The following is a 27,174-nucleotide window of genomic DNA, read 5'->3' as shown; positions in this document are numbered from 1 at the left end:
AGTCAGTTATGGGGTCTTTAAGATGGTTAATTAATTTAGTTGATATAATTATCTATTTTTATAGTTTTCATATCACAAAAAATGTATTTAAGAATGTGGTTCAGTGTGTCAAGTTACGATTATCTTGCGGTCAGCAAATATAGATTACCTCCACTTCTGAGTGACTGACCCATGCTACCTCGGCGATCTTATCATTTCCCTTTGAAATTCGATTTATTTTACAGCTCCAATTAAGTCCCAAATCCGTGCTCCGATTGAGTGCAAGTGATATCCAATATTTGGTTAGACCAGCCAGCTCGGCCCTTATGGTTCCTGCTCTCCTTTGTGTTGGAGCTCTTGTATTGTACCAAATAAACAATAAGAGTGCCCGGCCGAGGGCAGTGGGATGGGGCTAGGTATATGTATAGGTATAGGGATGGTATGGACGCAGGGCCTTAGGTAAACCCGACCTGAACAACTTCCTTAGCCGGAGGAGAAGGGAAGAGGGGGAAGAACGCCTGCGGGCGAATTGGCTGCCAACCACTCTCACAATGAGGGGCTCGATGACGATGACGCTGTGGATGTGAAGTGCTGCTGCTGATGCTGCTGGCCACAGCCAGGCCAAAAAGTTGGTTTCAGTTTGCCTTGGCTTGGGGCCGGCGCTAGGCACTTGCACTTATCAGACCAACATGAGTGCATATGTGTGTGTGTGTGTGTGTTTGGGGAGGCGCAGTTGGAGTTTATAGGGCCGGGCAGCCCACTTACTTGCAGCAGCAGCAGAAGCAGAAGCCGCCTGCCTGCCAGGCCCTATTATTACCCGAGAGCAAATAAAGGCATATGATGGATCTGCCGGCGGCGGTAGGGGCAAGTAGGGTAGGTAGCGGGGACCGACGTCGTCATCAATATACGAGCGCAGCACATGCATTGCCTGCCGCAGCAGCAGCAGCAACAACAGCAACAGCAGCAGCAGCAACAGCGGCAGCAGCAACACAAAATTCCAGAGCGCACGCGTTCTCAACTTTAGTTCTTTGCGAGTGGCCAACGCGTTCGGTCGTGGTGCGTGGTAGTCGGATGAGTAGTGAATAAACCCCGAGAAAACCGGAGTTAAATCGAAGTTATAGCAACAGCTGAAAGTCTCGAGAACCGGCGACTGCAGCTGTATTCCTTATCTACACATCCCGGTGTTTTTAGTATCTGTGTGCGCTTGATAGTCTTGCTGTGCCTTGTGCGTGCGTGTGTGTGTGTGCGTGTTGGCCAGTTGATTTCGGGCCCGTCAAACTGGGAGCGACAACCTAATCAATCAGTCACTCAATATGGCCAGTATTTCTAAGAGCCGCGCCAGCAGCTGCTCCTCCAGAAAGAGGCTGCATCTGCAACCGGGATCGCTGCTCTGCGTGATCGTCTTCTTCTGCCTGCTGGCATCGTGCTCGGCTCAGCCAAGTGAGTATGGAGTATGAATATAGTGAGTGTAGTGGGTATATCTCCACTGAGACACGCCACGGAGCTGTGGAGCGGTATCTCCATCGCAGGCCCCATCATCGTGATTGTCGTAATCACTTGCAGTGGCTGGTGGCTGCTGCGGTCGCATCAGGCCTTTGACTTATATACATATCTGGGGGTCTCCTCCTCGTCTTCTTATGATGCGGTTTGGCTTTATGGCGATTTTCCTTGCCTGCTGCGCTTTTGCTTGGCATAATTCAAAACGAGCGTAATTATGCCAGTGCCGCGGAAGAGAGCACCCATTTGCAAAGAAAAAAACACCAAACGGTGGCACTTGGGTGTCATAGTTGGTGTACTTATGGATACCATAACCCATGCCCATCGGCAGCTGCATTTCATGCTCATGCAGGCAGCGTGCGAAAGTTCAATAATGTTTGGTAACAGGCCAATTGAGGCGGTCAAACACTTCAAATTGCGCGATAAGGAGAAGATATCGTTGCCCCTTGTGGGCTGGGGGATAAACTCGAGGGAGAGTTTAATGGGAATTGGGTAGCGGCAATAAAGTTTCCGTAGTCTGGGGTGAACAAACCCATATCGCATTATTAAATTATCAACGGACACAGCTCGAAATTAAAGGATCATTGATCATATGGCGTGTTGCCATGCTGTGTGTTATATGTTATGTGTTGGACATGTAATTTCTCTCACTTAAATAGCACGAAACATAATTCCTTGGGCACACCCATCCCGAATTAAAGGAACTGACAGCTGACACTGGCCTACATCTAGCCGAATATATATGTCTATCGTACATCTGTATCTACCATCTGGAACTGCAACTGCGGCAAACTGCGTAGACAACTCGAAAAGAAAATCGATTTATGCTTGTATTTTTCCTTTAAATGCCATTTTCCTCATTTGGCCGCCTCTTTGTTTTCGTTTGTGCGGCATGCTTTGTCCCATTTTAAGACCCAAAGACAGTTTCTGCTGCCATTGTAGCTATTTGTTGTTCTTGGGCATTCGATGCGTTCCCAAGGGATTTGGAATGGAAATTGGTCATGGGCATGGGCATGGACCGACCGCCCATGCATATCTCATGCAGAGCATCTAATAATTCCGATTTTCCACGAAACGAGTTGCATCTTAGGGACAGGGATTCACTGGATGGGGGGGCAGGGGAATGGAATAGATGTCCCCTCATAAATAAGTCAGCTACTTTATAGGCACACAATGCGACAGGCTGGGCGGGTTGCCCGGTCTCGTTGGTTTGTTTATTTGGTTACTAATTTGGGATTCCTCGATTTGTTGCTTGGTGTCTGCTGCGTGTGTCTGGAATTTTAATCACTCCGACCTCCATCCTACTCCTCCTCCTTTCTCATCCGTCCAAGTGGCCATGCATTTTGAGTAATGGGACGCGGGCGTGCATATGTACATGTGTCTCTGGAGGAGAATTCGGGTTGATCGAGTTGCGTTTGGCTACCAGGCGGGGGAATCTCGACCTGGGACCCAGTTGTGAATGAATGTGTGAGAAAATATGCACCGATGACAGCGATGATAGCCGCCTTGATGTGGCTATGAATGGGCCGTATCGATGTTGCGGCTCATATGTACATATGTAATGGATAATATCCAGCAAGATGCCCATCTACAAAGCATTAAGAATCCATCGAAAAGGCCTAATGGCACTCGTGTGGAATATGGCTGTAATATTTGTTTATTAGCGCGTTAAATGGGAGGTTTATCAATGTAGCGGTTCGTCCATTAACATCGTTCGAAAATACATTTTATTAATTTCCGCTTTTAAATGCATTCTGATATTTTTTGGGGGAAAGTTAGGGAGGAGCTCTCAATATTTTCCAAGCCTATTTCCATTTCTGGTTAAGTACTTGCGACGTGTTCTCAGTTTCTTTGGAGAAAGCCGAGCCTAGTCATCGATGTAAACTTAATTATTCAGAAAGTCCATCACGAAGTTTTGATTCACAATGCTGCAGTAATATTCATACTTTGTTTAAAGGGTCATAATTAATTCTTGTTAAAAACCAAAGATTGTTATTTAACAAATATCAAAAACCAAACGCCTGTGATAACAATTAAATTTTCGCAGAGCGAATATTTTGTGTTCCTTATTATATTTTAATATTTTTTTAATTTTAATACGCTTTTTTTAAAGAATTAGGCTGATCTGCAATATTTTACATTTTATTGACATTTTACATTTAGCTTACTATTCTTCTACATCTTACATTACCATTACATGGGGTTTGTGTACTGGCTAAACAAAACAAACAACAAAAAATAAAATGTATTATAAATCTTAACTGTTTTCCATATTTTCTCGTTTTAGTCGAGTCAACCTCACTGCCTGCAGAAGTGGACGATGTGGAGGGTACCACAATACTACCCATCCAGTCGGAGGAGACTTCACCAACACCAGAACCAATTATCAAAAACGAAACATCTACTGCCCATCCTGTCTTGGAACTTAAAGTAGCAGAATCTAATCCTGTAGATCCTGTAGAGGCTACTGACAATTTTGTATCGGTTTACGGCGGAAATCTGGAGCAGGATATAAAGAACGACGTGAACAGCGAGGTGGAAGATGCTCCTTCTCCGGTGGAACCAATCATCGAGGAAGTTCAAAAAGTGGCGGAAGCTGCACTTGAAAATCATGAAATTAAAAGTGAGTAATATTAATTCTTCAGTTGGAAAAAAGTAACTAAATTTATTATTTTCGCAGTTGCTGTTCAAAGTGCTCGGGAGCCCAAAACCCTGGATGCTGAAGAGGAGTCAAAGACAATCGATGAGGATCGCTTGGAGAATCAAGATGAAGCGGAGACAGTTACGGATAACATTGCCGTTTCCAGTGAGCAATTAGAGAGCCACATCAGACCATTACCCAGCGTGACCAGTGACCTGGTTTCCGTGATTCTTAACGAAGACAAGGCCATCACTGAGCAACCGATCACCAAAACGAACCTTCTGGCTTTGGAGCAGGAGCACGAGAAATTCGAAGATGATGAAAGTACTATAGTACCAGTATATGAGGAGCCCAAGCACCAAGTCACCAAGAAACAAGGCGTTGAGGACACATCTCCCGTTGAAATTGCACCTGAGGTGTCTGAGCAACCACACTCTGAGCCTTCCGAGGAACCCCAGACTGTTCGCGATGAACGTAAATTTGAAGAGCACGACGACAACCTGAATGAGATCAATGAGAACACCATTGAAGGTGAGGAGGCTCCAGCCAAAACGTCAACCACGGCAGGTCCCTTGATCACCGTGGAACCGACTAAATCAGCTACCGAACGCTATGAGGAGATCGAGAAAAAGGCGGAAGCTGAGGCCAAGGCGGAAATAGAGGAGCAAGTGGAGGTCAACACTCCTTCTGTAGAAGCAACTGTGGTGGCAGCGGATTCTGATGATGCACAAGATGAAGTAAACGTTGCTGAAACAACAGTAGAAGCTATCACAGAAGCTGCCAAGATTGCTGAGGAGCAGGAACCCCAGGAAGATGTTTCAGTTCAACAGGAGCATCTAAAGGAACAAACAGTCCAGGCAGTTTCCGAGTCCAACCGTGAAGCAAGTCCCACCGAGGAACCAATCAAAGAATTGATCTTTCCAAAAGGAGATGATGAATCCACGGTAGAAAGGGATAGCTCCGAATCGGATGAAAAACCAACTGAGAAAGCAGTAGCGGATGACGACTCCTCGGAGGAGCAAAACGAGCCCGTTGTGGATGAGACAAAGTCCTCTTCCGACGACAGCACCGCCACTCCGCTGGTCTCCTATCCCCCACACGATGCTGGTCAGACCTTCGATAGCAACTCGGCTGATGAACATTCGGCCCAGCTGTCCGGAGCCACCAACTACCGGTCCACCCTGATCATAGCCCTGTGCTCCGGCACCGCAGTGATCTTCATCGTGGCCTCGCTGGTCATCTTCGTGGTTTCTTTCCAACGGCAGCACGGCACCTTGGACATTGAGATGCAGGAACAGCGTTTGGGCAAGGACATTCAGGAAGAGGACAATGTCCAGATGAAGCTGCTCGATGTGGATCTCTCGTCGCCCGTCATTCTGCCGATGGGCAACGAGGAGACCGACGAATGCCTGTAGACTCTCTCAGCACCATGATGCCGACACCATGGTGCCCTGTAAATATTTATTAACTTTGAGATTTCGATAAATACTTCAGGCTGTTTCTTTGGCCGGATGTTCATTTTGGTTACTAAATTGTTGACTGAGAACAGCTGCAAGCTAAGCAAACGAAAACTCGAATTGAAACGAAAGCATTTGCCATACTGTTTAATTTTAAATGCACTTTAGCCACTAAGAATTTGCAAAAGTTCGACAAAAAATATTTATACCTAGACTTTTTTATAGAGTTAAGCTCTTTTTTATTGTGTCTGATGGGAAGTCAGAATAAATATTTTCGATTGGTCAAAGTGTGGAATATATTTTGGGCGGTTTTCCTAAAGTCTGTTGCATATTTTTGGGCTGAGTGAATGATCATCAAGATCCACTGAATATTCACAAAATGTATACCTATGCAGTTCATTCATAGTCCTACGCATAGAAACAGAATCTTTTTTTGTTGGATTACATTTATGCCGACTATAAATTAAGATAGATATTCATTCATTGAATGAAGCCTGCAGTTAGAAAAATCTTGATTTTTGCAAGGCTCTTACTTGGTTGGCTTTAGCAACAGTTTAACGGAAATATTCTGCAAAAGTTATTGCCATTTTGGCATGTCATAAAACTTAAGCCAAAAAACAATGCCATGTATATTAACTGTGTAAGTGATGGCCAATTAGTGAAAAAGCTAGTTTTCTGGGACTACCAAGGCAGTTAAGTTTCGTAGTTTAGCCTCCGAGTTACAAGGTGCATACTTGTATGTCCACAACTACCTATTGGAAAACTGTTGCATTATGCATTGGAAAAATATTTAATGTGTGATTGCTTTGAAGTCAGTCCCCCTCCCAAGTCCCAAGATTAGACTAAAGGTCAACCAGAAATGATTTACGGCTAAACTACATAGAAGTCAGAAGAAATGGCACCCGCACGCCTAATTGCTTGTCAGGCGTATTGATCAAAAGCTTATTTGCCACTTGGAGCATTGCGGGCGGCGCTCTTCAAAGTCGATTTTTAATTAGTTAATAACAAATGGAGAGCATGGGCGATCAGAGAGCGGCAAGATTACATACTCCGCGCTAGCAACATAATAAACAAGAGCATGCTGAACTCCCACCCGTCTTCGGTCGGCACTCCCATCATTTCAAATACCGCTCCGCTTTTCATCGGAAAATCGAGTGGCTGTCGCTGTGTAAATGAGCTTAATGAGCGAAATGAAAAGGCGCTCGCTTCGTGACCGAATGAAATAAACAAAACGATTTTGAGATTAAGAGCTCGTCAATTCGGATATGTATTTGTTTACGCCGGATTATGCAAGCGCCCGCACAGTGGTCTTCGATTTCGATTTCGGTCGCTCGCCAAAGAATCAATTTAAAAGCGATAAAACACCAATTGACAGCCTCATTTTTTCGATTCCATCGAATCGAAGAGACAATTGCTTAAGTCGAACGCCCTGGATTGGCTCACTTGGAAATCCAGCGACTCAACGACGTCATTGTCTGCTCGACTTGGCGGACTAAAGTGAAATGCAAGCCGCTCAAAGTCGCCACAAGTGCATTGTAATGGCCCCGGGATTGGGTTGCCAAACCATCCACGGACGAGCAACCACGTCCACTGTGCTGCAGGCGAGAAGAGGAGACTTTTCCCATTTTCTTCCGCACTTTTGTCTGGCGAGCGTCTAACGCCAAAGCTCCCGCTCGTGCGCCTTTCGCTCAGCTGTTCCGCTTTTCCCGCCGCATTTTCCGCCGCTTTTCCTCCTGCACCCCAAGCACTTATTTTCCCGATTAAATCGTCTATGCCTGCATGCTAGCTAGTCTAGTCTGTCTCATTCCCTCTCACTCTTACTCTCGCTGTCCCTCTCCCTTACTCTCGCTCTCTCTCACTCGCTCTGTGGGTGTGTGCCAGCGCTTTTTCATCTGCCACACATTTCGAAAAAAACAAAATAGCAACATCAAAAAGTTTTTTCAGTTTGCTTGTTGCTTTACACGCGTGCGGTTCGCTTGGATTTGCTCCTCCTTCGGTTGGTAGTAAGAAAAAATCGAGGAAAAACGGAAGTAGTGTGTGTGTGTGTGTGTGTGCGCCTTTGAAAACCGCCAAAGGTAGATGATTCTGAATTCTGAAATTCCTCGGCTATTTCGAACGGCGGTGCAAACGCGGTGATATACGCTGCGTATACGCAACGTTGTCAGCACGTCACCCATACGCGCAGTGGGCCAACCGTTATTAATGTGCAGTCTCTATTGCAAGTGCCGTGAAATATATTTCGAATTTGTTTCTGGCGCTTCGTGACGCCCAAGGTGCGCATTGGCGCAGAATTCAATTCAATTTTTGAAATCACCTCCCTACTTATAGAAAACAAAATAATCTGGCAGATCGTGTATATGCTGGCGGGGATTCTTGTATTTTTTGGTTATTTCTTTTTTTTTTTTGGCAACTATGTTCTCTGTGTGAGTCAGCGGCATCTTGCCGTGACCGCCAAAGCATTGAAATCGAAATGAAATGCGGTGCATTTGAAGAAAAACAAATGAGACCACCTCGCTCCCAATTCACAAATGTTCCCCAATTAGAAATGTAAACAAAAGGCCGAATATAGCTCGTCGGCAGGTGTTGCATTCCGCCCAAATTTGCGGGTGATTTCTTCCACTGGATGTGCTGTGATATAACCAAGATCTAAGGGCAGGCGGCCAGTTGGCACTGGATGCACATTATGGGCCCAAATCCACTCTGTCATCTTGAGACTTGGCAGCAAGTGCACATGCAAATACAAATATCAAGCACTGCGATAACTAGAGCATCATCTCGTTTTGGTGCCAAAGTCAAGCGTATAATTGCCAGCCGGAGGCGGATTACAGGGACACTTGCCACTTTCACGAACATATGTACATACATGTCGATGACGAGCGCCCACAACTTGGCGAATTTGCTTAACTTTTATTTAATGTCACTATTTCCGATGCCTTTCAATGGCCTTTCGCAAGCCATATTCATTGCGGTGGCTGGATTGTACAATGTGGTTGTACTACTTGTATTTATGTGTGTGATTGGAAATGGGAATGGGATGTGGGGCGTTTGATTCGCCATATCTGTCGCCAGTGCCGAGACAATAAAATGGCAATGCGAACAATGGTAGCAGCAACAAATTACCTCTAATAGTCGAGTAACGCCCAGGCGGCAAAATTGTTTTTCAATCGCTCAATTGAGACGACAGCGAAATGTAAACCTTTTCTTGGTCACTTCGAAATATGTTAATGAAAATTGCTTTGGCACACAAATGGCAAAATAATGGAGAACTGCGTGTTTTATTGACAGCTTGGCACGCGATGCAGATGCCTTCAAATGTTTCCCAATCACTTTCAATCGCTTTTGACTGCCATCTGTGCGTTCGACAACCAGTTTAAAGTTGCTGCCCTTTTATAGGTACTCTAAAGGGTTAGTTACAGTTACAGTTCGGAACTTGGAATCCCATCCACTTCCACAGCCACCCACGCTCTTTGGCTTTGGTTGCTCATTTGCAGCATGATTGGACTGATTCGTTTGGCTTTACGCATGGCTAATTAAGGCGGCAATTAAATGAATATTTTGTTAAGCTTCAGAACAGAAGCCCCAAACAGAATAGTTGCCAAATTGGTGTGTTCCAAAAAGGAAAATCCAATTCAAAAGCAGCCCGCGAATGGCGGAAGTTATAAATTCCTAAGCGGGCTGATATCATGGCTATTTATACAAATGTCGCCAGCAGATGAGTTATTACACCAGGGACTAGAAGTTGGTCGAACGGCGCACGGCATATCAATTAGAAGAAAGCGCCGGGCGAGGCCAACACCCTTTTAACTTTGGACTGCCACATGTATGTGCCACTCCGCATTGGACAGACAGCTAGGTGCAACATGTGCCACGTTCCGGTCATTAACCGGAAAAGTGCATCGTTCAGACAAATGGCCATTAGAAGAGCCATCCCCATCCCCCGCCATCCTAGATCCATGGGCATTGCGCCGATCTCGCCTCTAGCTCAGATCATTAATTGCAACCATTTGATTTGTTTACTCCATAAAAGAAAAGAACAAGAATCCGCGAAAAAGCAACAATTCGCCAAAGTGCCGAAGGCAGGAAGAGCCGATTCGAGCAAACACAAACAATTCCCGCACTTTTGGGCCAAGATCCACGGAATACGGACTACAAACTACGGACTGCGGACTGCCGGCTAGTACATCGCGGGAAATTTTAAGTGCAAATAAAAACAATGACGACAGCCAAATGGATTTGGCGCTTGGCGCTGAGCATCTTGCTGGGTGAGTACGACCACCTATTACCATGTTATTTTTACGGCGGACCGATGCTGATTTTATGGACTTTTGATCGATTTACGGTATTTTTGGCCGGTTGTGTAAACGAATGGCGTTTCGCACATGGCCCCAGGAACTTGAATTCCTTTTACCTCCCCGGCCATTTTAGCCTTCGATTAGAATACCGCGACTTGTTGGCTACAGTGCGTCACGAAAATATGCGATCGCCAAATGGCATAATGTTTATTTATACAAATGCCAAATCAGCTGTGTCAACTGGATGTTTGCCCGTCATTCGTATATTTCTTTTTGATCACATAAACTAGGCAGGAGTAGATGAGTATGCGGCTATTAACAAGAAAATTAATTCCCAAATATTTCCACTTAAACAAACGATGAAAGATAAACAAGAAAGATATATATATCTGATTTAGTCATGACGAAGATGGAATGCTCTGAACTAATTTTATTACAAATAAAAATAGATGTTAATTGTAAATATTTCAAGGTCTCTTAATTTAAATTTGAATCAAACAAATTTTTATGGTAATGGAAACAATCATTCCAAAATCTTTATACCCTTTATCACTACATATTTGTCTCGCATTTTCCCCGGTTGTGTCTTAATAAATCAATTGAACATATATGCTTTTCGCCTTGGTCCGTATGGCAAATACTCGCATTCGTATTTTTTCAAATTATATTCACAAAACTTTGACAAATCGTGCTTGAAAAGCTGCTCAAAATGCCGACACTCGTTCATTCACTTGTCAGCTGGCCTGGCTGTCTCCCTGCTTTGACATCCCAATCACTTCTTTGCCTTTTGGTGTTGGATTGGAAACCCACACCAAGTCGAGCAGAGCTTCCATTACGCATACGCAGCGTTGACTCAACTTGGGAGGCTCTTGGCAGGTGGTCTACTGAAAGTGAAATTCAAGCGAATATTCCGCCTGTCACTACCGAGATGCTGCTGTGTCTCACTTGGGCGAATATATATACATATACCACACTATATAGTAAAAATCGCGTCGCATGGCCGTTTAACGAGCGTGGGAAATTTGTCCCGGCACCGTGACGCACTTGATGCTATTTTGGTATCGCTAGTTTGGCCATTAATAAATAAGAATAACGAATTTGGATACTAATGACAACAATTTAAATTTTATTTATCAACATCTTTTACGACTTGCAAATATTTCCTTTCATTTATTATGGCCTTCTTGGATTGTTTGCAGTCGTGGGCTTTGTGGCTGCGGAAAAGCCGACTGGCTATCATCGCGAGATTTGCCAGTACCGCAAGGGCAAACATGTGAGTTGTGGCTTTTTGGGCATATGAATCTCTTTTTTTTACTGGTTTTTTTCAGATCCAGCCCATGAGTGCTTATCACAATCGCCTGATGGCGATGCGCGAACAAATGCAGATTAGGGCTACGCTGCAGGGACCAGAAATCTATGGCTACATACTGCCCTCCACGGATGAACATCTCAACCAGGAGGTGGCAGCGCGAGATCAGAGATTGCGATATCTGTCCGGCTTCTCTGGAGTGCGTGCCTTTGCTGCCGTGACCAGTCACGGAGCAGCCATTTGGGTGGAGAACAGATATGCCCAGCAGGCCGATGGAGAGCTGGAGTGCGACTGGGAGATCTATCTGACCAGCGGGAATGTCTCAGTGGCCGACTGGTTGGGTAGCCATGTCCACATCGACAAGCGAGTGGGTGCCGATCCCCATCTGGTGCCACACGCCCTCTGGGTTCAGTGGGAGCGAGAGCTGGAGGACAAGTTCCTTAAGCTGGTCAGAATCAATACCAATCTGGTGGATCACATTTGGGGCGATGAGCGACCGGAGGTGCCCAAGAACCAGGTGATAAAGGTGCACGAGAAGCACTTCGCCGGCGAGAGTTGGCAGGACAAGGTCAAGGAGTTGAGAAGGCGACTGGCGCATCTGGGCTGCGATGCCATGGTGGTCACCTCGCTCACCGAGATTGCCTATTTGCTGAACATTCGGGGCACAGACATTCCGTATACTCCAGTGATTAAGGTGGGTTCCAGTTATTTTAACAAAACCTCTATAAGTAACCTCCATTTCACCATCAGTCGTACGCCGTAATCAGTCAGGATGATATATTCTTCTATGTGGACCACTCCAAGATTAGTCTGGGCATTGACCTTCATCTGCGCACAGACTGTTTCAATGAAGATTGCGTGAAGTAAGCAGTATATATAGGTTATATCGTAGATTTGCTAATTTAAATCGTTTCAGAATTAAGGAATACAATCAGATCTGGAGTGACATTCGTACATATGCTCAGATCTGGAAGCGCGTCCTTGTGCCCGCTCCTTGCGTACAGGATCTTGGAGCGTCGGAGGCGATATACACCTCCATGCCAGGCAAAATTGTCGTCTGGGAGATCTCACCCATAATCTTTATGCGGGCACAGAAAAACTCCGATGAACAGGCCGGAATGAGAAGGGCACACATCCGGGATGGCGCCGCCATTTGTGAGGCCATGAGCAACATGGAGACTAGGTTCCACACCGAGCAGTGGACCGAGGAGAAGATCAAGTACGAAGTGGAGCTGTGGCGTCTGTCGCAGAAGCACGCTAAGGGCCTGTCCCTGCGAACGGTGGTGGCCTATGGAGAACACTCCGCTCTGCCCTACTACATCTCCAGCAATGTGACCAACATCGAGGTCTCCGACCAGAGTCTGCTGGTCATCGAGTCGGGGGGTCAGTATCTGGAGGGCACCACGGACGTGTCGCGCACCTTCATTTTTGGTGAGCCCACGCACGAGATGAAAAAGGCATACACAAATGTTCTGGCTGGGATTCTGCATCTGGCACAACTGAAGTTCCCGTCCGATCTGAAGCCTTCCGAGGTGGACGCCCTGGTGCGCAGCATGGTTTGGAAGGACATGACGGACTTCCCGCAGGCAACAGGTCATGGCATTGGATCCTTTGGGTCTGTGGAAGAACGTGAGTATATGTTACCTGTTACTATATGATTTCTATTAAAAGATACTAATCTTTCACCACAGCTCCCATATCAGTTTCCTATGGTAAAAACAGCAGTTTCCACTTCAAGCAGGGCTACTTCTTCTCAAGCGGTAAGTTGTTCTGGTATATAACCAAGCCACTCAGCCTAACCAGCTTTGTCCTGTAGAATCCGGCTACTACAAACGCGATGACTTCGGCGTTCGTCTGAAGAACGTGCTCGAGGTGGTGGACACTGGCCACACGCATCCCAGTGGAGCACGCTTCCTTGCATTCCGGGACGTTACCATGGTGCCGTATGAGCCCAAACTGATCGACAGTACGCTCCTGAGTGCCGCGGAGAAGCGTCTACTGAATGAGTACAATGCCAAGATCCGGAACGATATTGGGGACGAACTGAAGCGACTGGGCAACATGCGGGCCTTCTACTGGATGATGAACCAAACGCGTCATATTAGGGAGTATCTGCCGGAGGATGAGTACCGCTCTGCGACCGGCGCAGGAAGCTGTGGTCACTCCGCGAGTCCCCTGATACTACTGGGACTCATGGTCATCCTTTCTGCGATTATACCCTCGCGATCCTAATGACCAGAGCTTTAAGTGTACACTGTCTGTAATTATGTAGATTTAGTTAGCTATGCAAATTTTAAGAGAGAATCTGGGACTAACAAGAAAACGAACCAATCAATAACTGCAACTGTTAGTATTTTAGTAACGTCATTTGGCCCTAAGCATCCAGTTTTGATCGTATAAAGTCGCACCCTGCCACCGAATTCCCCCTTTTAGGAATAGGTATTTACTTAAACCAAATACGTAATATGAAATGTATAATATCCTTATTCGTAATCGACCAAAAATATGTTAAACCTGTTTACATTAATACGAGCATTGTCTTTATAGTTAAGAAATAACATTGTATATTTTTCTAAATATAATTTGGAAAATACGCTTTAATGGGTTTCAGTTTTCACTTAAAGCATTTGGTTCTCAAAGCATGTTTATTTATTTTGGAAGCTACGTATGCATATGATTTAATATAATTAAGTTAATTTTACATGCATTCTACATGTTAACTAGCATTTTACACAAAGTCTTTTTGGAACTGTTAAAGTTCTTGTTGCATACTTTACAGCTTTATTAAGATGTGTGATGGTTCGCAGTGCTGTCATTTAAGTATTTTTAACAAATTTTTTATTAAACTTTCTTTGGGGTTTCGCCTTAATAAGTTTTAACTTTTAGCCAAATTTTTGTTTTGATAGATTGTAATTTCAAGCCATACATACAATGAAATTGTGCCTGTTAGAAGAATTTTCAGTTTTGACCCAAATATTAATGATTCACGTCATCTCTTTGATTCTCCTCAAATAGCGATACATTCCAAAACTTCAGCACTTTATCGCATGATCAAGTCAATAACCCCAATAGAACAAGTCAAAATTAATAGTAAGCTGATATAATATGGTTGTGTGGCAGCATCTGCCAGTGGATCGGATTAGCACATCAGAGATTACCAAACCTACTTGTGTTCGTAATGAGACGATTTCTATAAGTTAGTTGTTATTCAACGAGGGTAATCTCCTCTTGAATTGCTTTTAAAGTGGTCCCAATGGCTGTCAAATCCAGTTCAGCACCTGGCAGCAGCAGACAGGCGACTTGGGATTGACAAAGTCCGATCTCAAATGGGTTATGGCACGCCAGGAGCCAGTCCGTTTACGGTAAATGGTGCTCCATGAGCTCATCTATCTGTGGCACATTTCAGCTTTTCAGCTAAATCCCCCAGAATCGAACTAGAACAGATCGCCTGGCCCAGTTTCTCTGGGCACAAAGGAGTTGAGATGCGTCGCCCGCTGGAAAACTTCATCTTTTGTGGATTGCTACAGAACCTGACACTTGTTCTTACTAAGAGATTGACCCATTTTTTTGGCCCGAGCCAAATAACCAGTTTCCTTTCAGATGATGCCATGGAGCTAGCCAGCCATCCCAGCTGGATGGCATGAATATGCGCGGCCAAAGTTATCGACGGCCTGGCCAAAACATGAATTAATTTGGCCCGGGTGGCTTGGAGCTGCAGCCTCGACCGCAACGCCATCGTCTGTCTAACGGTGCACTCGAATATTGGCCAAAGTCAGAGATTTGCCTTGCGAATGGGCACGCGGCAATTTGGGCCACTGTCCACGCAGGTTTTTCCACTTTTCGGCACTGGAAACTGGGCCTCCAGATCGAGTCAAGGTGGACGGGCGGAGCAAATGCGACCTGACCTGCTCCAAAAAAGCGAGGATATGTTGCATGTGAGTGGCATGGGTGTCATGCAAATAAAAAATAGTTAACAGTAACTAGGTAAGAAATAAGTCGATTTGAGTAATGGTAATATAAGGTGAGTCATGTAGGAATTTGACTAAACTAGGTTGAAGATCGACCATCCTATAATTTTTTGTAGATTAAATCGAAGAGAAGAACATTATTTAATGAATAACTATCCAATCAAAACACTGTACTTAAATTATTAACTATTTCTAGTGGTTAATAATAAGTGGGCTTAAGTCTTTTTACCATTTCCTGCTAGGAGAAATCGTTTATGTAAACATTCTTCTAAAGCCTATGCATCTTAGCGAAAGGGAAGAGTTATTTAGTTAACAAACTTCTGTTGACTTCTGCTGACTTAAACGTGGCAAATTGGCATCATTAGTGTCGTACTTGGGATCACCAGACGCCGCAGGTTCCGACAGCTGGCCAAACTTTTGGCTAATCCACTGCTGCCGTCAGTCGTCAGATGTCAGCACTTTTGTTTGGCCAACTGCACGCATGCGCAGAGGCCAAAACAAAACTGGCCACTGCACCGGCTACTCCACCATGCCCGTCTCTTTCTCTGCCCCTGTTGCTGTCTCTTTCGCGGCCTGTGCATCTCGAGCTCGGCTTTGGGAGCCATCAAATTGGCCAGCCGCTGTTAGTCTCGTTATTGACTTCGCGCACTCCGGTCGCTGCCTCGGCTGCTGAGTTTTCCACACCATTTTCTCGGCTGGAAAATGCAAATTACGAGCGAACGAAAGTGTTGTCGCCTACTGAAGAATAGGAACGTGACCGAGTCATTGGGAAAATAAGCAGAATTTGTACTTTGATTGCGGGTCTGGCGAAGAAAGTTGTGCCTCTCCTATTGCTCGGTTAAATCAAGAGCGACATTTAGTAATTTAAGATCCGCCAAGTGAAAAGTGATTATGTGTTAAGGAAAAGCCAATGAAGGTAAGGAATAAGTCTAAAATATTCCTATATTACTCATACGTCATGTAGTCAACTCATTTTGTGCTAGCCACCTTTCCATCTTTGCGTTTTTTGAGTGCCTTCCTCTAGCTGACATTGCAATTATTGCTATTCTTGCCAATTAAATTTCTGATTTGATCCTAATTACCCGAAGAACAAACTAAGGCAACGACATTCTCCTGGCCAAGAATGGCGCATAAAAACTGGACAAGATCTTGAGGTGTGTGCGTTGACAACCAATCCATATAAGCCTTGTTAGCGAAGCGGCAAACGCTTATTCGATTAGCGGGATTTACGACCACTGCAGCTGTGAGTAGCATTGGTAGCTTCTTGGGCTTCCATGGCATGGCGACGACATTCGAATCAAGATCGACAAGCCATTTTTCCTGCTAAACTCGTTCAGGTTTCCTACCTACTTGTCCGCTGGCCGCAATTGTTATCCGCGCGCGCTTCTTTCTAGGAGGGATCTCTCGGCTTTTCTAGCAATTATTTTCAGATTTTCTCCTCGACGCTGGGGCTGCGTGACAGGTCCGCGGTTCAGAAACTGGAGCATCGATGCGCAGTTTATTTCAGCTGCGATCCGACTCGTTTCCACTTCTGAAGGTGGGTCACAGCCATAACTCCTCGACTGGATCTCCGACTCACAGACACGTCTGTTGGATGCGATGGATGTGGCTATAATCGTGCGTTGAGCCATTTCCAATCACCAGTTTACCGCTATCGAACAATCTCTTGATCGGGACGCTAGAATGTGCTAATGAACCATTCTAATGCAGTACAAGATTGTACATCGATTCAATTGGCGGTCTTCTAACAGTAGGCAATCCATCATGGTGTAAATATCTGTGGGACAATTAGTATATATTTTACTGAAAGGGGGAGCCCTGAGAAAAACAAGTAAACTCGTTCTAACAACATTATAAATTTATGCCTTTGGAACATTTTAAATATTTAATAATGTAAAATTTAAAGTGTTTGGGGTATGAGGCAACCTGTAATTGATATATCAAATCGAAGAATTTTTTCTCAGTGTTTGAGTACTAGCAATTATTGACACGATGGGGCGTCCAGACAGTTGGTGTATCCAAAAATAGAAACAATTACATTAATCCACAGGCAGAAACTAGTGGCCCTTAATTTAGGCAGCGACCTTAATGGTCAGTGGTATCGCACCCCGTAATTATGAATAGCAATAAAGAAAATCTATTTTCTCGTACTACCAAGAAGTGCAAACTTTCCCTGCGAACGCGTTAAATGACAAGAAAGCAATTATCTGGCCAAAGCCAAGAATTACGATCTAATCTCGCAGAGGAACGGCACTGGGCCACAAAGAGCACAGTTAGCCGGCAATCAGATGGTGTCAATGCGGGTACTTAATGTCCATTCCGGGCGCCCGTTGGAGGCGGAGGCGTTAACATGATCATGGGCGGAAAGCTGACCCACAAAGCACGCGCCATTTGAACTCAGCTGACCAAAGATGAGTGAGTGCCATTTAGCACCCGATTCTCGTTCTCGCACTGGTGGGAGAAGATGAAAACACGTTGAGTTGTCCAATTAAGGCGAACAAAAAACATTTCCATTAGAATTTTCGTGACCACTTACCGCTAAAGGTCCAAGTCCAGGGGCTTTGGGCCGTGAATACTGGCCATGCGGTATGCAAATGCAAATGCTTATGGCAATTTATGGCCCAGAGTTCATGAGCAGCGCCACGCGTCACGCTCTTTTGGGCAATTTCTTTGTCGGATTTCATTATCTACGGCGTAATGCACCTAACCATCTCCTCGCGGATAGGGCATTGTGCGGTAAAGTGTCCATAACGACCGGTCCGAAAGATATTAGCCTTAATTCAAAAGGAGTTTATAATACAGATGCATATGCAAACCGTTTTTGCACAATCACAGTCGACCTTCTTTGAAAATGTAAGAGTAGCTGAATTCCTTTGATTTAATATTCATAATGTACACATGTCGACTTATCACTTTCCTAAGTGCCAATGAAGAAAGCCATGTATCTACGCAAAACTAGTGACAATGTAAACAAGGAAATCCACTGATGATGGCCAATTATATAAACCGAGTGTTTAACATCTTAATGAGCAGCTTAGGATGTGAAATCCACACTACTTGGGGTCAGTGGTCGTGATCTTGGTCAAGTCACGTAGCCAGATCGTAAAGCAAAGTGTCCGAGTGCTACTGCCAATTTGACAAAGGGGCTTTAAAACGCGCGAAATTAATTTCTTTTTAACCACCACCCGCTGGCATCAAAATCGAAATCAAACCGCTCCGGCTCGTGAAAAGTGAATCGCTATTGTTGCACGGATGAGTGTGAGCGGGTCGGACGGGCGTAGAAAGGGGCGGGAAATGGCGTAATGAGTAGCACAATGTGACAATTGTCGTGTACTTTTCAAGACTCATTTCGGCGGACGCGGCATCGTGACGCAACTGCCAGCCGGCTGGCTAATGAATGAATGGAGCCTCATGGAGCTGGCAGCTTGGAGCTTGGAGCTCGGAGTGGGGAAGAAATGTATCTCAGTCGGGGCCACGATTCTACAAAGAAAGTCTCGCGGAGCGATTATGTCTGGGCCTTAAGTCTAAGGGAAAGTCATGAGACTTTAATTGCGCAATGTTTTTGTGCAAATGATTTGAATAATTTGCAGAACCTGTCCACCAAGTACACTGCGGAAAGAGTTCTCCACCAGGCCAACCAACTGCTGCTCGTGCTCAGACTTAATGGCCAATCTAATGGATTAGTTAGTTAGTCTGCTCGCATTTTCTCTCACTGCCTGCGCATGTCAGATACGCAATGCTGGGCACAAGACGAGCGCGAAGGAATCAAGCGTATCTCTCGGAGCACCCAACTCCCAACCTGCAACTTCCAACCAATTCCAGCACAACCCTCCGGTTGTATCCACACTATCTGTATCTTCAAGCTTCGTCGGGCTGGCGCTGAGCAGAAAAAAATATACGACTAATTTCTGAAATAGCTGCAAGAAACTCAAGAAACCTTAAAACAGACACCGAAACTACGAATAACTACGGCTAAAACACAGCCTGGTAAATTGAATAGAGAAAGTGATGATCACGGTAGTATGATGTTATTTGTTAAATAAATCACATCACCCATCAACACCACCCCCTCCACCTCCGCCACCCCGTCGAATGCGTGCAGTTAACGGCTTTAGCTGTCAAATGAAAATTCTCTCTTAAAAGTAAAAGCTGGCGACGCACAACGGAAAATTCTACCATTTATTTATTTAAGTGGACAGAAACCGTTGAAAGCGAAAATGAAAAGGGGCAGGTTCGTGTTCAGGTTCTTTGAATTGAAAACAAAGTTTAATTTTTGTATCTTACTTAACTGCCTTTTTCATGTGACATCCGTTGAAAACGAAACCAGGCACAAGTTGAAGTTGGCCCTTTGGCCCTTCAGGGTCCAGAAAACCCATAAAACCCAAGGCTTTCTGGCCAGTCTCTGAACAACAAAGGGCCAAATTAAATCGCTTTGCATTTTGTTCGTTTTGTCTCAAATGGACCACATTTAATTACTTGTTACTGTTAGCTCATGAATAAACCGAAAACGTTGTCAACACTCGAGAAACAAACAACGCAGCCGATCAAAGGCCATCAAAATTAAAATCTCGTATGGAAAATGGAAAGTTTGATGCAAACGCAGAGATAGATTTTTACGGCGGCTGGCTCAAAAGTGTTTTATTAGTGAAATGGAAACGGACTTTTAATTGAAATCATCTTGAATGAAGAGCGGTGGTAATGTGTTGATTTCATTTCGATGGCCAAAGATCATAAAATCCATCATGCATGCATGCATTTTAATGACACTATCTGCGAAGCATAGCAGCTCTTTTGTTTATTCTAACTTGCAGTTTAAAATGCAAATCTAAAATCAAGCCTGTAATGCCTGTTTGCATGCATATGAATTATTACGCTTATTAACCGAAATTATTCTTCTGCTCGGCGAGTATTCACATTCTTGGCCAAGCCATTCTCAATTTCCAACTGCGCCCAGGCGATTTCAGCTCGGCACAGAGTGAAAAATTAAATGCATTTTACGATGGAGCGAAAGAGGCCGCGGGCAGCTCCAATTATCGTAAGACTTGACCACGGTCATTGATTTCGAAAATGCCTTCACTGCTGCAGCCCGCCGCTCACCCTTCCCCTGGCCGCATCCAACTAGCCAGCTATCCATGCGCTCCATCTGGCCCCGGAATCCCCTAATCCGTCACAGCTTCTGCGCTTGCGCAAATGGCAAAACCCACCGGGCCACCGGCGTTTGGAAGACCCACTCGAAGTCGCGACACCACGGGGTTTAATTGCAATTTGCCCGCGGTTTGGGCCATTTTGTGGGAGATGACTGCCAATTGCCAATGTCAGTTTAAGCCCTCAATGGTGCATTGCCCAAAATTGACTTTGCGACATTCACATCGGTGGTATGCAAATGCTGAGCCGCACACATAATGCTCCAATATTGGGCAAGTGATTGTGGCATTTGTCCCCTCTCTCTCTCTGTCTGTCTCCCGTCATTTTGGCCAAAAGAAAAACAGTTTGGCCATTTATTTGGCCATCATATGTTTATTCCATATTCCGCGATACACAAAGGCATTCTCATTGTGCTCCTACTGCCCACTTGCGCCAGAGATGATATTGTTGTTATTATGGGCCGCTCTTTCTTTTCTTTCTCTGCCACTGGCTCTTTTGCTTTTAGCTTATGGCCAACAACTTCGACGTTTTGAGCCCGTTTTAGTCGCCGTGTGGCATTCAACGAACTCGGACGGATTTAGCCCGGCTTCGGAGCCCAGTTACAGCACCTGGATTGCTGATGCGGATTACCAAAAGCTAGACCAGTATTTGAACGGATTGGGCCGCGTTTTTTACGAGTGACGATGTGGTGCATTGGAGTTGAAGTTCAATAAGGCACAAGTAAATGGCATTTCGAATTGGCTCATTCGAGTGTGTGTGTGTGTGTGACTGTGTGGCATTTGCTAATTACCGCGAATATTTCTGCAGTGAAAGTATCTCATAGATGCAGCTCGAATCCCAGTCCGTAGTGCGTGGCTGCAAATAGCAACCAGCATTTTTCCGATACAACAATCGCATTTCATTGGGCAATTTATCAGCCGAAACGGTGTAAAAACTAAAAACGTAAAACTGGAAAACCTCAAAACTCGGATCATAAATATATTATTAAAAACGATTTTGCAATACCTTTTCCTACTCGTGGATTATATGGCCAAACGGTTTTGGGGGCCTGTGTCTTAATCTAATAATGCTAAAGTCTGTCGGTTTTTGGTTTTGCTTGCAGCTAATTAATGAGCCGGCTCCAGTGCGATGATTGAATGATGGCCCCAGTGGAGCACGCCATGCAAATGCAACACCTTCGCCGGGCATCCTACAGTGTGCCTAATACCTCATACCCAGTGCGATTCGCTAACATGTTGGGAATTAACGTTCATTGCGCCTAAACGGATTGCATTCACCGCTAATTGCTCACAAATTGCTAGCTCCGCCGCCGCCCAAATAAACCAAACAAAGAGATCAAGTTAAAAACCAATAATAACCAGTCAGTGAAACAGTGAAAATTTGCATCCGGAGCTGCGGCATTCCGCGAGTGTTTAGCACGTCCTGCCCACCAGCAAGGAGGAGGAGGATGGTCACCTGCAAGGTGGACTCCCAAACCGCGGTGGCTGTGCCCAAAATGAACTCGGTCCGGACGCGTGGAAAGCCCCCCGCCGCCGGCAGCAACAGCAATAGCAACTCCTCCGGCTTTCGGCTCCTGGACGGCGACCAGCTCGAAAATAATTCGAGTGTCAGCCGCAACTCGATCTACAAACTGAAGATCGATCTCATGTTTGACGATTCCAGGTGAGTTACGGATATGACGATTTCGGTCATAGTTTCGGGGTGAAATTTGGTAATTGGTAGCAAATTGCCTGGGGAGGTGTGTTTTGGTGGGCCATTAGCCTCGCTCTCCATCTCCAAGCAAAACAAATCAATTAACCTCTCATTTCCCCAGCTGACCACCCAACACTTTCGTTCTCGAAAACGCGACTCACCAGATGCAGAGATACAGATACAAAAACTAGTTTCAAGAGATATTTCGTTTACCGTTTGGCATTTCCATAAGCAACATAAAACTACAGTTAGTTCCAAAATTAAAAACTATATTGTCCGATGGAGCAGATTCCCAAATCCGAAGTGGGGCCATCCAAAGATAGAGCGACACTTGCTCTTTGAATAAACAAATATTCATAGGCGACACACATTCGCCGGCGGACGAACTACTAAATTGATTGAGAAAGAAAACCAAGAGCTCCCCCTGCCCCAGCTCCACTCATCATCATCTCCATCTTCATTCCCATTCAAAACTTGGAGACGTTCTATGGAAATAAGCATTTCCGATTTTATGTCAGCTAGCGGTAAACGGAATGGCTCGAATTGGGAACACCTTAAGCTGCATTTGGTGTTCGGCACTTGGTCATCGGCCTCCAAGACGCCTCTATCCCGGCAACCTCTCTTCGAAGTTGGCCATTCCATGTTTCGCGGGCTCTGACCTGGTCAGCAGGATGTGGCCAATTCGGCTTCCAGCCAACAAGTTCACAGATAGCTGACACTCGGACTCAAACTCCGCGGCGCTTCGAATATGCTAATCTCGGCTTGCTTTTGCGTTAATCAGTCAAACTTTCACAAAAATGGAACCGTTTTCTCGATTCAAGCACTAAACGTGTTGACTGGAGAACGGCAATAAAATAAGAAGCGAAATCCATCAACTTTTCAATCTAATCGATGATCTAGATGACATTCTAGCTTATGAGTTTTGGGAAAATAAAATTATATGCCTAGGATGGTTTTGGGATGGTTTTGGCTATCAAAATAGTTTTATAATAACAATCAAAGTACGGGACTTAAGGAAGTTGTAAATGAATGAAATCCTCGATTTTAGCTATTGCTTTTAATAATCATTCATAAAATGACCCAATACTTACTCCCTTACCAGATCCATGCGAAGCAGCCGCCTTGACGATCCCCGTGGATCGCATCGCACCCGCTCCATCATCATGTATGGGCGCAGTGAGTTGGCCAGCACCTCGGGTGACACGCCGCGCTCCCTGAGCAGCTTCCTGCAGGACAACCAGCAGGGAATGGGTCAGGGTCAGGGGCAGTCAGCCAAGGTGCTGGCCGAGGCGGCCAAGAAGGACGTGCAGCGGATCAGCAACAGTGTGCAGGCCCAGATTGAGCAGCTGTTCACGGACGTGGCCAAGGATGCGACCAGCAGCTTCGATGTCACCTGCCTGGGTTCACTGCCACTGAAGGACAAGGTGACCAGTCTGCAGGGTCTGCAGGAGCCACTGCGTCAGCTGTACCTCAGTGAGGTGACCAAGAAGGTATGCATGTCTTCAAATTATCCGTCCATCCGGCAATTATATCCTGGTTTCAATCAACAGAAGCTCAACTCCGGATCGCTGGATATCTGTGCCACCGGACTGAGAGTGAAGATCAGCGCTCTGGCCATCTCAAATGGTGCGGCTGCTCCGGAGGAGAACGAGGCCCTCATAACGCCCTTCCACAACATTGCCGTGTGGTCGGCGGTGAAGTTCGTCATATCCGATGACGATGGTGGTGCCGCCTTTTTGCCCCTGATCACCGATCCAGAAAATATCGACAAGACTGCCCTGTTCCAGCCACTCAGGTGAGATATCGTTATAGGTTCTTTTGGGGCACTACTTCTTGACCATTACTTAAAATACTATATTATATATCAATTTTACAGCTCCAGCGAGCAGCTGGCGGTGGAGCACAGCATCCATGTGCACGCGCCCATTTTCGCGGTGGTAATGCGATCGGCCAGTTCGCCCAAGGTGCTCGAGTGCCATGGTTTCATCTGCAAGAGCACGGAGGACGCTATCGTGATCGCCGCCACGCTCTACCAGAGTCTGATGGCCCACGTGAGCAGCAGTTCCCGGCGGAGCACCCAGCGGAGGGCACCGCGTCAGCAAAACGGAGTAAGCTGCATCAGCATCGCCAGCAGCTCGGCATTGGCCAGCTCGAACTACCTGTCGCGGTCGCAGATTGTGCCCAGTGCCTCTGGACGTCGCAGCTCCTTCCGGGGCAGTGCCGGTGGTGCTCCATCCCGTTCCGGTCGGAAGAAGCGGGTGTCCAATAGCTCTCTAAGCTCACACAGTAATGTCATCAACGAGACAGCAGAGTTGGAAACATCGACGGAGGAGCGTAGGCGCAAATCCCACAAGTCTAAGCGGGCTCCTCCGGTTCCCACCACCGTTCCTGGTTTGGGTAACCACAGAAGCGGCGGAGGACCATCGCGAAGTGGCAGCATAGTGTGTGGCAATGGTCATGTGACCCGGCTGCATCAAGGCGCTCATCACGGCAAGAAGTCTTCGGTGGGTTCGGAACTATCTGCCACTGTCGACGTGGCACCCGCCAACGGGGACATCCTCACGCGTGTGGCCATTCCCAGATCCGGCAGCTTTCTCAACACCGGAGGACTGACGCGCTACAAGTCGCGTGCGGCGAGACGCCATTCCGGCAAACTCGGCGGCGGAGGCGGCGGCGGAGGAGGGTGAGTATTGCCACCGGTCCGGTGGTCAGATGCAACTGGCGCACTGCACCACTGCATCTGGCCCATGGGCACGGGCGGCAAACTTTTTGCAATATGGGGGAGAAGGTTTGGTCTGGTTGATTGGCATCGCTTGAATTGTGCTTCTAGTTCCCCACTTGGTTTCAGCGAACTGTTTAACGAATTTCGCCTGCACGAGAACCTGCACTCGCTGGACGACATCCTGTACGCCATCATCGACGCGGACGGCATGTCCTTCAACGACCTCAAGCCCATCTATAAGGAGTTCCTGCTGAAGCTAGCGGTCACACTGACCCAGGACGAGCTCTTCCAGCGCTCCAAGAACATCATGAGGCGGCAGAAGAAAAAGAAGCAGAAACGCAAGGCTAGTGTTAATGGATCACAGGTGGGTCTCCTTTTCTAAACTTTGGATGGTCCAAGTAATACATCTCGCATCTTATAGAAGAAGGCAAAGACGAGTTTTTTTGGCACAAAGAGTCTGAAGAAGGTGCTCCAACTGGGCCAGTTTCGCTCGTGCCGCGGCAAGTTGGCCAAGCCGACGGTGAAGGAGTCCACGCTGGACAGCAAGGGCAAGCCCAGGATCAGTGCGCCCATCATCATCGGACCGCCCATCAACCACAGCCACGCCCAGCAGCAGCACCAGCGGAATAGGGCGGCCACCAGCGGCTCCGATGTCTCCGTGGTGCGGAACGAGCACACCCAAGGACTCAATCGAAACAGCAGCAGTGGGTACGTTTCCGCCATTAGGTACTGCATATTTTTCTATCTATTTAAAAACGGACTTCATGAAAATCTGGACTTCCTACTCTAATCCCAGTGTTTTCGATTGCAACTAACTCCTTGTTTATATCCTCCAGATACGTGTCCTGCTCGGAGTGCAGCTATGACTCCGAGTCCTGCGCCTGCGCCTCCGCCGATCGCTGCTACTGCAGCCTGCGCACGGAGCACCTGAACCACAAGCTGCGCCAGAAGAACGAACGGACCATGGCCCTGGCCTCACCCACGCGAAAGCCCGCGAACGGAGCTGTCCTGCCAACCAATGCAGCTGGAACTGCAGCCAACAACCGGCACTCGTTGATCTCCTGCCGCTCGGACGACAAGTGCTACTGCTCCATGGTGGAGGAGGAGCCGGCCAGCTCGATGGAACGCGACTCGGCCAACAACTCGCACACGGAAACCACTACATCCTGTGACTCCGACAGCTGTGTGAGCGCCAGCAAGTGCTACTGCAAGCGAACCCATCGTCGCCAGCGATCCGCGGCGGCGGCAGCCATCAGCGAGGATTCCCTGTCGCAGCAGCAGCGCAAATCCCGCCCAAGCAACGCAGGAGCAGGAGGGGCACGCAAGGGAAAGTCTGCGGAGAAGTTGGGCCTGGACTACGAGCTGTTCAGCATCAGCGGAAGCGGTCAACCGGTGCAGCCGCACGAGGCATTGAGCGTGAAGAAGAGCGTTGAGGCGGCAGCGGTCTTTGCGGACATGAAGCTCAGCCAGACGACGGACATTAAGAGCCTGTGCCCACCGAAGGGTCCGGGATCTCGGATTGGCAATGGTAGCTGCCGGTCGTACGCCTCCTCCAGAAGGTCCTCGTACCGCACCCGCGAGTCCTTCAGCACGGATCGTTTGGGTGGAGGGCTCCCACCGCCGATGCCTCTGGGCAAGGGCATGGGTTTGGCGGGCGGAGGAAGTGCCGACAATCTGCTGGCGAATCTAAAGGCCATGGAGGCCAAGGCCGCCTCCATTCGCAGCAGCGCCAGCAGGAGCCGCATGGGCAGCTATCAGTCGATGCGCGCGGTCAGCGCCTCGCTAGAGGATTCGCTGGGTTACTTGCCATAGACCAGGATGAGGGATCCGACACTAGAAGCTGGTTCTGATAAGATGTACATAGTTCATAAGCTTATATTTAAAGGAAATACTCTACTCCATCGAACGGCTTATGTTTCCCAAGACGATTTTCAAACCTACCGTAAAAACGAGCAATTATCTTGGGAAACGTAATCATCATTAGCTTTAAGTACCTCCTATAGAAAATTCAGTGAGACTTTATCTCTAAGATCGTATCCGTAGAAATCAAGGTGCAATATAATGACCAATCTTTTGGACACAGAAGAGTTCCAATTATTTAAAGCAGTGCAATATTTATAATACTATTTTAAATAAAAGCATATATACTCAAAAATAAATCTCAGTCTTTGGTTTACGTAAGTCCCGGATGATTTTGAAATATTCAATACTGTATATATGGATCTTGTGTCGGAAATGACTCCCCTATCTCAAAAATAGTAAACAGTGATTTTGGGAAATTCAAGAAAATATATAACTCATTGAGCTTATGCAATGTACAGTGAATACTAATCAGAGCACACCTTTTGTAGTTTTTTAAGTATATTTTGTTAAATATATATGGACAAATATAATAGTGTTTCAGTGACGCAAGAATTGGATTGGAACTAAAAGGATCTAATAATATCTGCAATTTTCATAAGTATAACAGAT

At 46.3% G+C, this 27,174-nt stretch overlaps 3 protein-coding genes across 6 annotated transcripts; all 3 read left to right on the top strand.

Moving 5' to 3' along the window:
- The first annotated feature begins 976 nt into the window (after positions 1 to 976).
- LOC6728325 (chitin biosynthesis protein CHS5) lies at positions 977 to 5,861 on the top strand. Its single transcript, XM_002103638.4, has 3 exons — positions 977 to 1,419; positions 3,764 to 4,099; positions 4,157 to 5,861. The coding sequence occupies exons 1-3, from the start codon at positions 1,293 to 1,295 to the stop codon at positions 5,530 to 5,532; spliced, it is 1,839 nt and encodes a 612-aa protein (XP_002103674.1). The 5' UTR covers positions 977 to 1,292; the 3' UTR covers positions 5,533 to 5,861.
- A 1,611-nt stretch (positions 5,862 to 7,472) lies between these two features.
- On the top strand, positions 7,473 to 13,768 carry LOC27208744 (xaa-Pro aminopeptidase 2). 3 transcript variants are annotated; one of them, XM_016184300.3, is made up of 8 exons: positions 7,473 to 7,570; positions 9,602 to 9,836; positions 11,066 to 11,139; positions 11,195 to 11,869; positions 11,926 to 12,038; positions 12,092 to 12,804; positions 12,867 to 12,935; positions 12,992 to 13,768. In XM_016184300.3, exons 2-8 carry the CDS (start codon positions 9,788 to 9,790, stop codon positions 13,405 to 13,407), a joined length of 2,109 nt encoding a protein of 702 aa, XP_016034960.1. In that variant the 5' UTR covers positions 7,473 to 7,570; positions 9,602 to 9,787; the 3' UTR covers positions 13,408 to 13,768. The 3 variants fall into 3 exon arrangements, with proteins under 3 accessions (XP_016034960.1, XP_039150874.1, XP_044779172.1); XM_039294940.2 differs by having other exon boundaries at positions 7,545 to 7,577; XM_044923237.1 differs by lacking the exon at positions 7,473 to 7,570 and adding an exon at positions 7,592 to 7,609.
- Positions 13,769 to 15,711: 1,943 nt separating this feature from the next.
- On the top strand, positions 15,712 to 26,843 carry LOC6728324. Of its 2 annotated transcripts, none has more exons than XM_016175193.3 (8): positions 15,712 to 16,059; positions 21,391 to 21,950; positions 23,083 to 23,470; positions 23,531 to 23,775; positions 23,857 to 24,663; positions 24,811 to 25,066; positions 25,124 to 25,410; positions 25,539 to 26,843. In XM_016175193.3, exons 2-8 carry the CDS (start codon positions 21,736 to 21,738, stop codon positions 26,512 to 26,514), a joined length of 3,174 nt encoding a protein of 1,057 aa, XP_016034958.1. In that variant the 5' UTR covers positions 15,712 to 16,059; positions 21,391 to 21,735; the 3' UTR covers positions 26,515 to 26,843. The 2 variants fall into 2 exon arrangements, with proteins under 2 accessions (XP_016034958.1, XP_016034959.1); XM_016175194.3 differs by lacking the exon at positions 15,712 to 16,059 and adding an exon at positions 20,739 to 21,008.
- Positions 26,844 to 27,174: the final 331 nt, after the last annotated feature.

This window comes from Drosophila simulans, chromosome 3R, assembly GCF_016746395.2.
Source record: "Drosophila simulans strain w501 chromosome 3R, Prin_Dsim_3.1, whole genome shotgun sequence".
NCBI lineage: Eukaryota > Metazoa > Arthropoda > Insecta > Diptera > Drosophilidae > Drosophila > Drosophila simulans.
Note: the sequence above shows the minus strand (reverse complement) of the source record. Positions and strands in the feature narration are given on the sequence as shown.

Bases quoted from the DNA above. Each gene is read 5' to 3' on its own strand.
- LOC27208744 (XM_016184300.3), top strand. From the start codon at position 9,788: ATGACGACAGCCAAATGGATTTGGCGCTTGGCGCTGAGCATCTTGCTG. The intron at 12,805-12,866 runs GTGAGTATATGT...CTTTCACCACAG, and splicing joins CTTTGGGTCTGTGGAAGAAC to CTCCCATATCAGTTTCCTAT. The intron at 12,936-12,991 runs GTAAGTTGTTCT...TTTGTCCTGTAG, and splicing joins GGGCTACTTCTTCTCAAGCG to AATCCGGCTACTACAAACGC.
- LOC6728324 (XM_016175193.3), top strand. From the start codon at position 21,736: ATGGTCACCTGCAAGGTGGACTCCCAAACCGCGGTGGCTGTGCCCAAA. The intron at 21,951-23,082 runs GTGAGTTACGGA...CTCCCTTACCAG, and splicing joins CTCATGTTTGACGATTCCAG to ATCCATGCGAAGCAGCCGCC. The intron at 23,776-23,856 runs GTGAGATATCGT...TCAATTTTACAG, and splicing joins GCCCTGTTCCAGCCACTCAG to CTCCAGCGAGCAGCTGGCGG.
- LOC6728325 (XM_002103638.4), top strand. From the start codon at position 1,293: ATGGCCAGTATTTCTAAGAGCCGCGCCAGCAGCTGCTCCTCCAGAAAG. The intron at 1,420-3,763 runs GTGAGTATGGAG...TTCTCGTTTTAG, and splicing joins ATCGTGCTCGGCTCAGCCAA to TCGAGTCAACCTCACTGCCT. The intron at 4,100-4,156 runs GTGAGTAATATT...TTATTTTCGCAG, and splicing joins TGAAAATCATGAAATTAAAA to TTGCTGTTCAAAGTGCTCGG.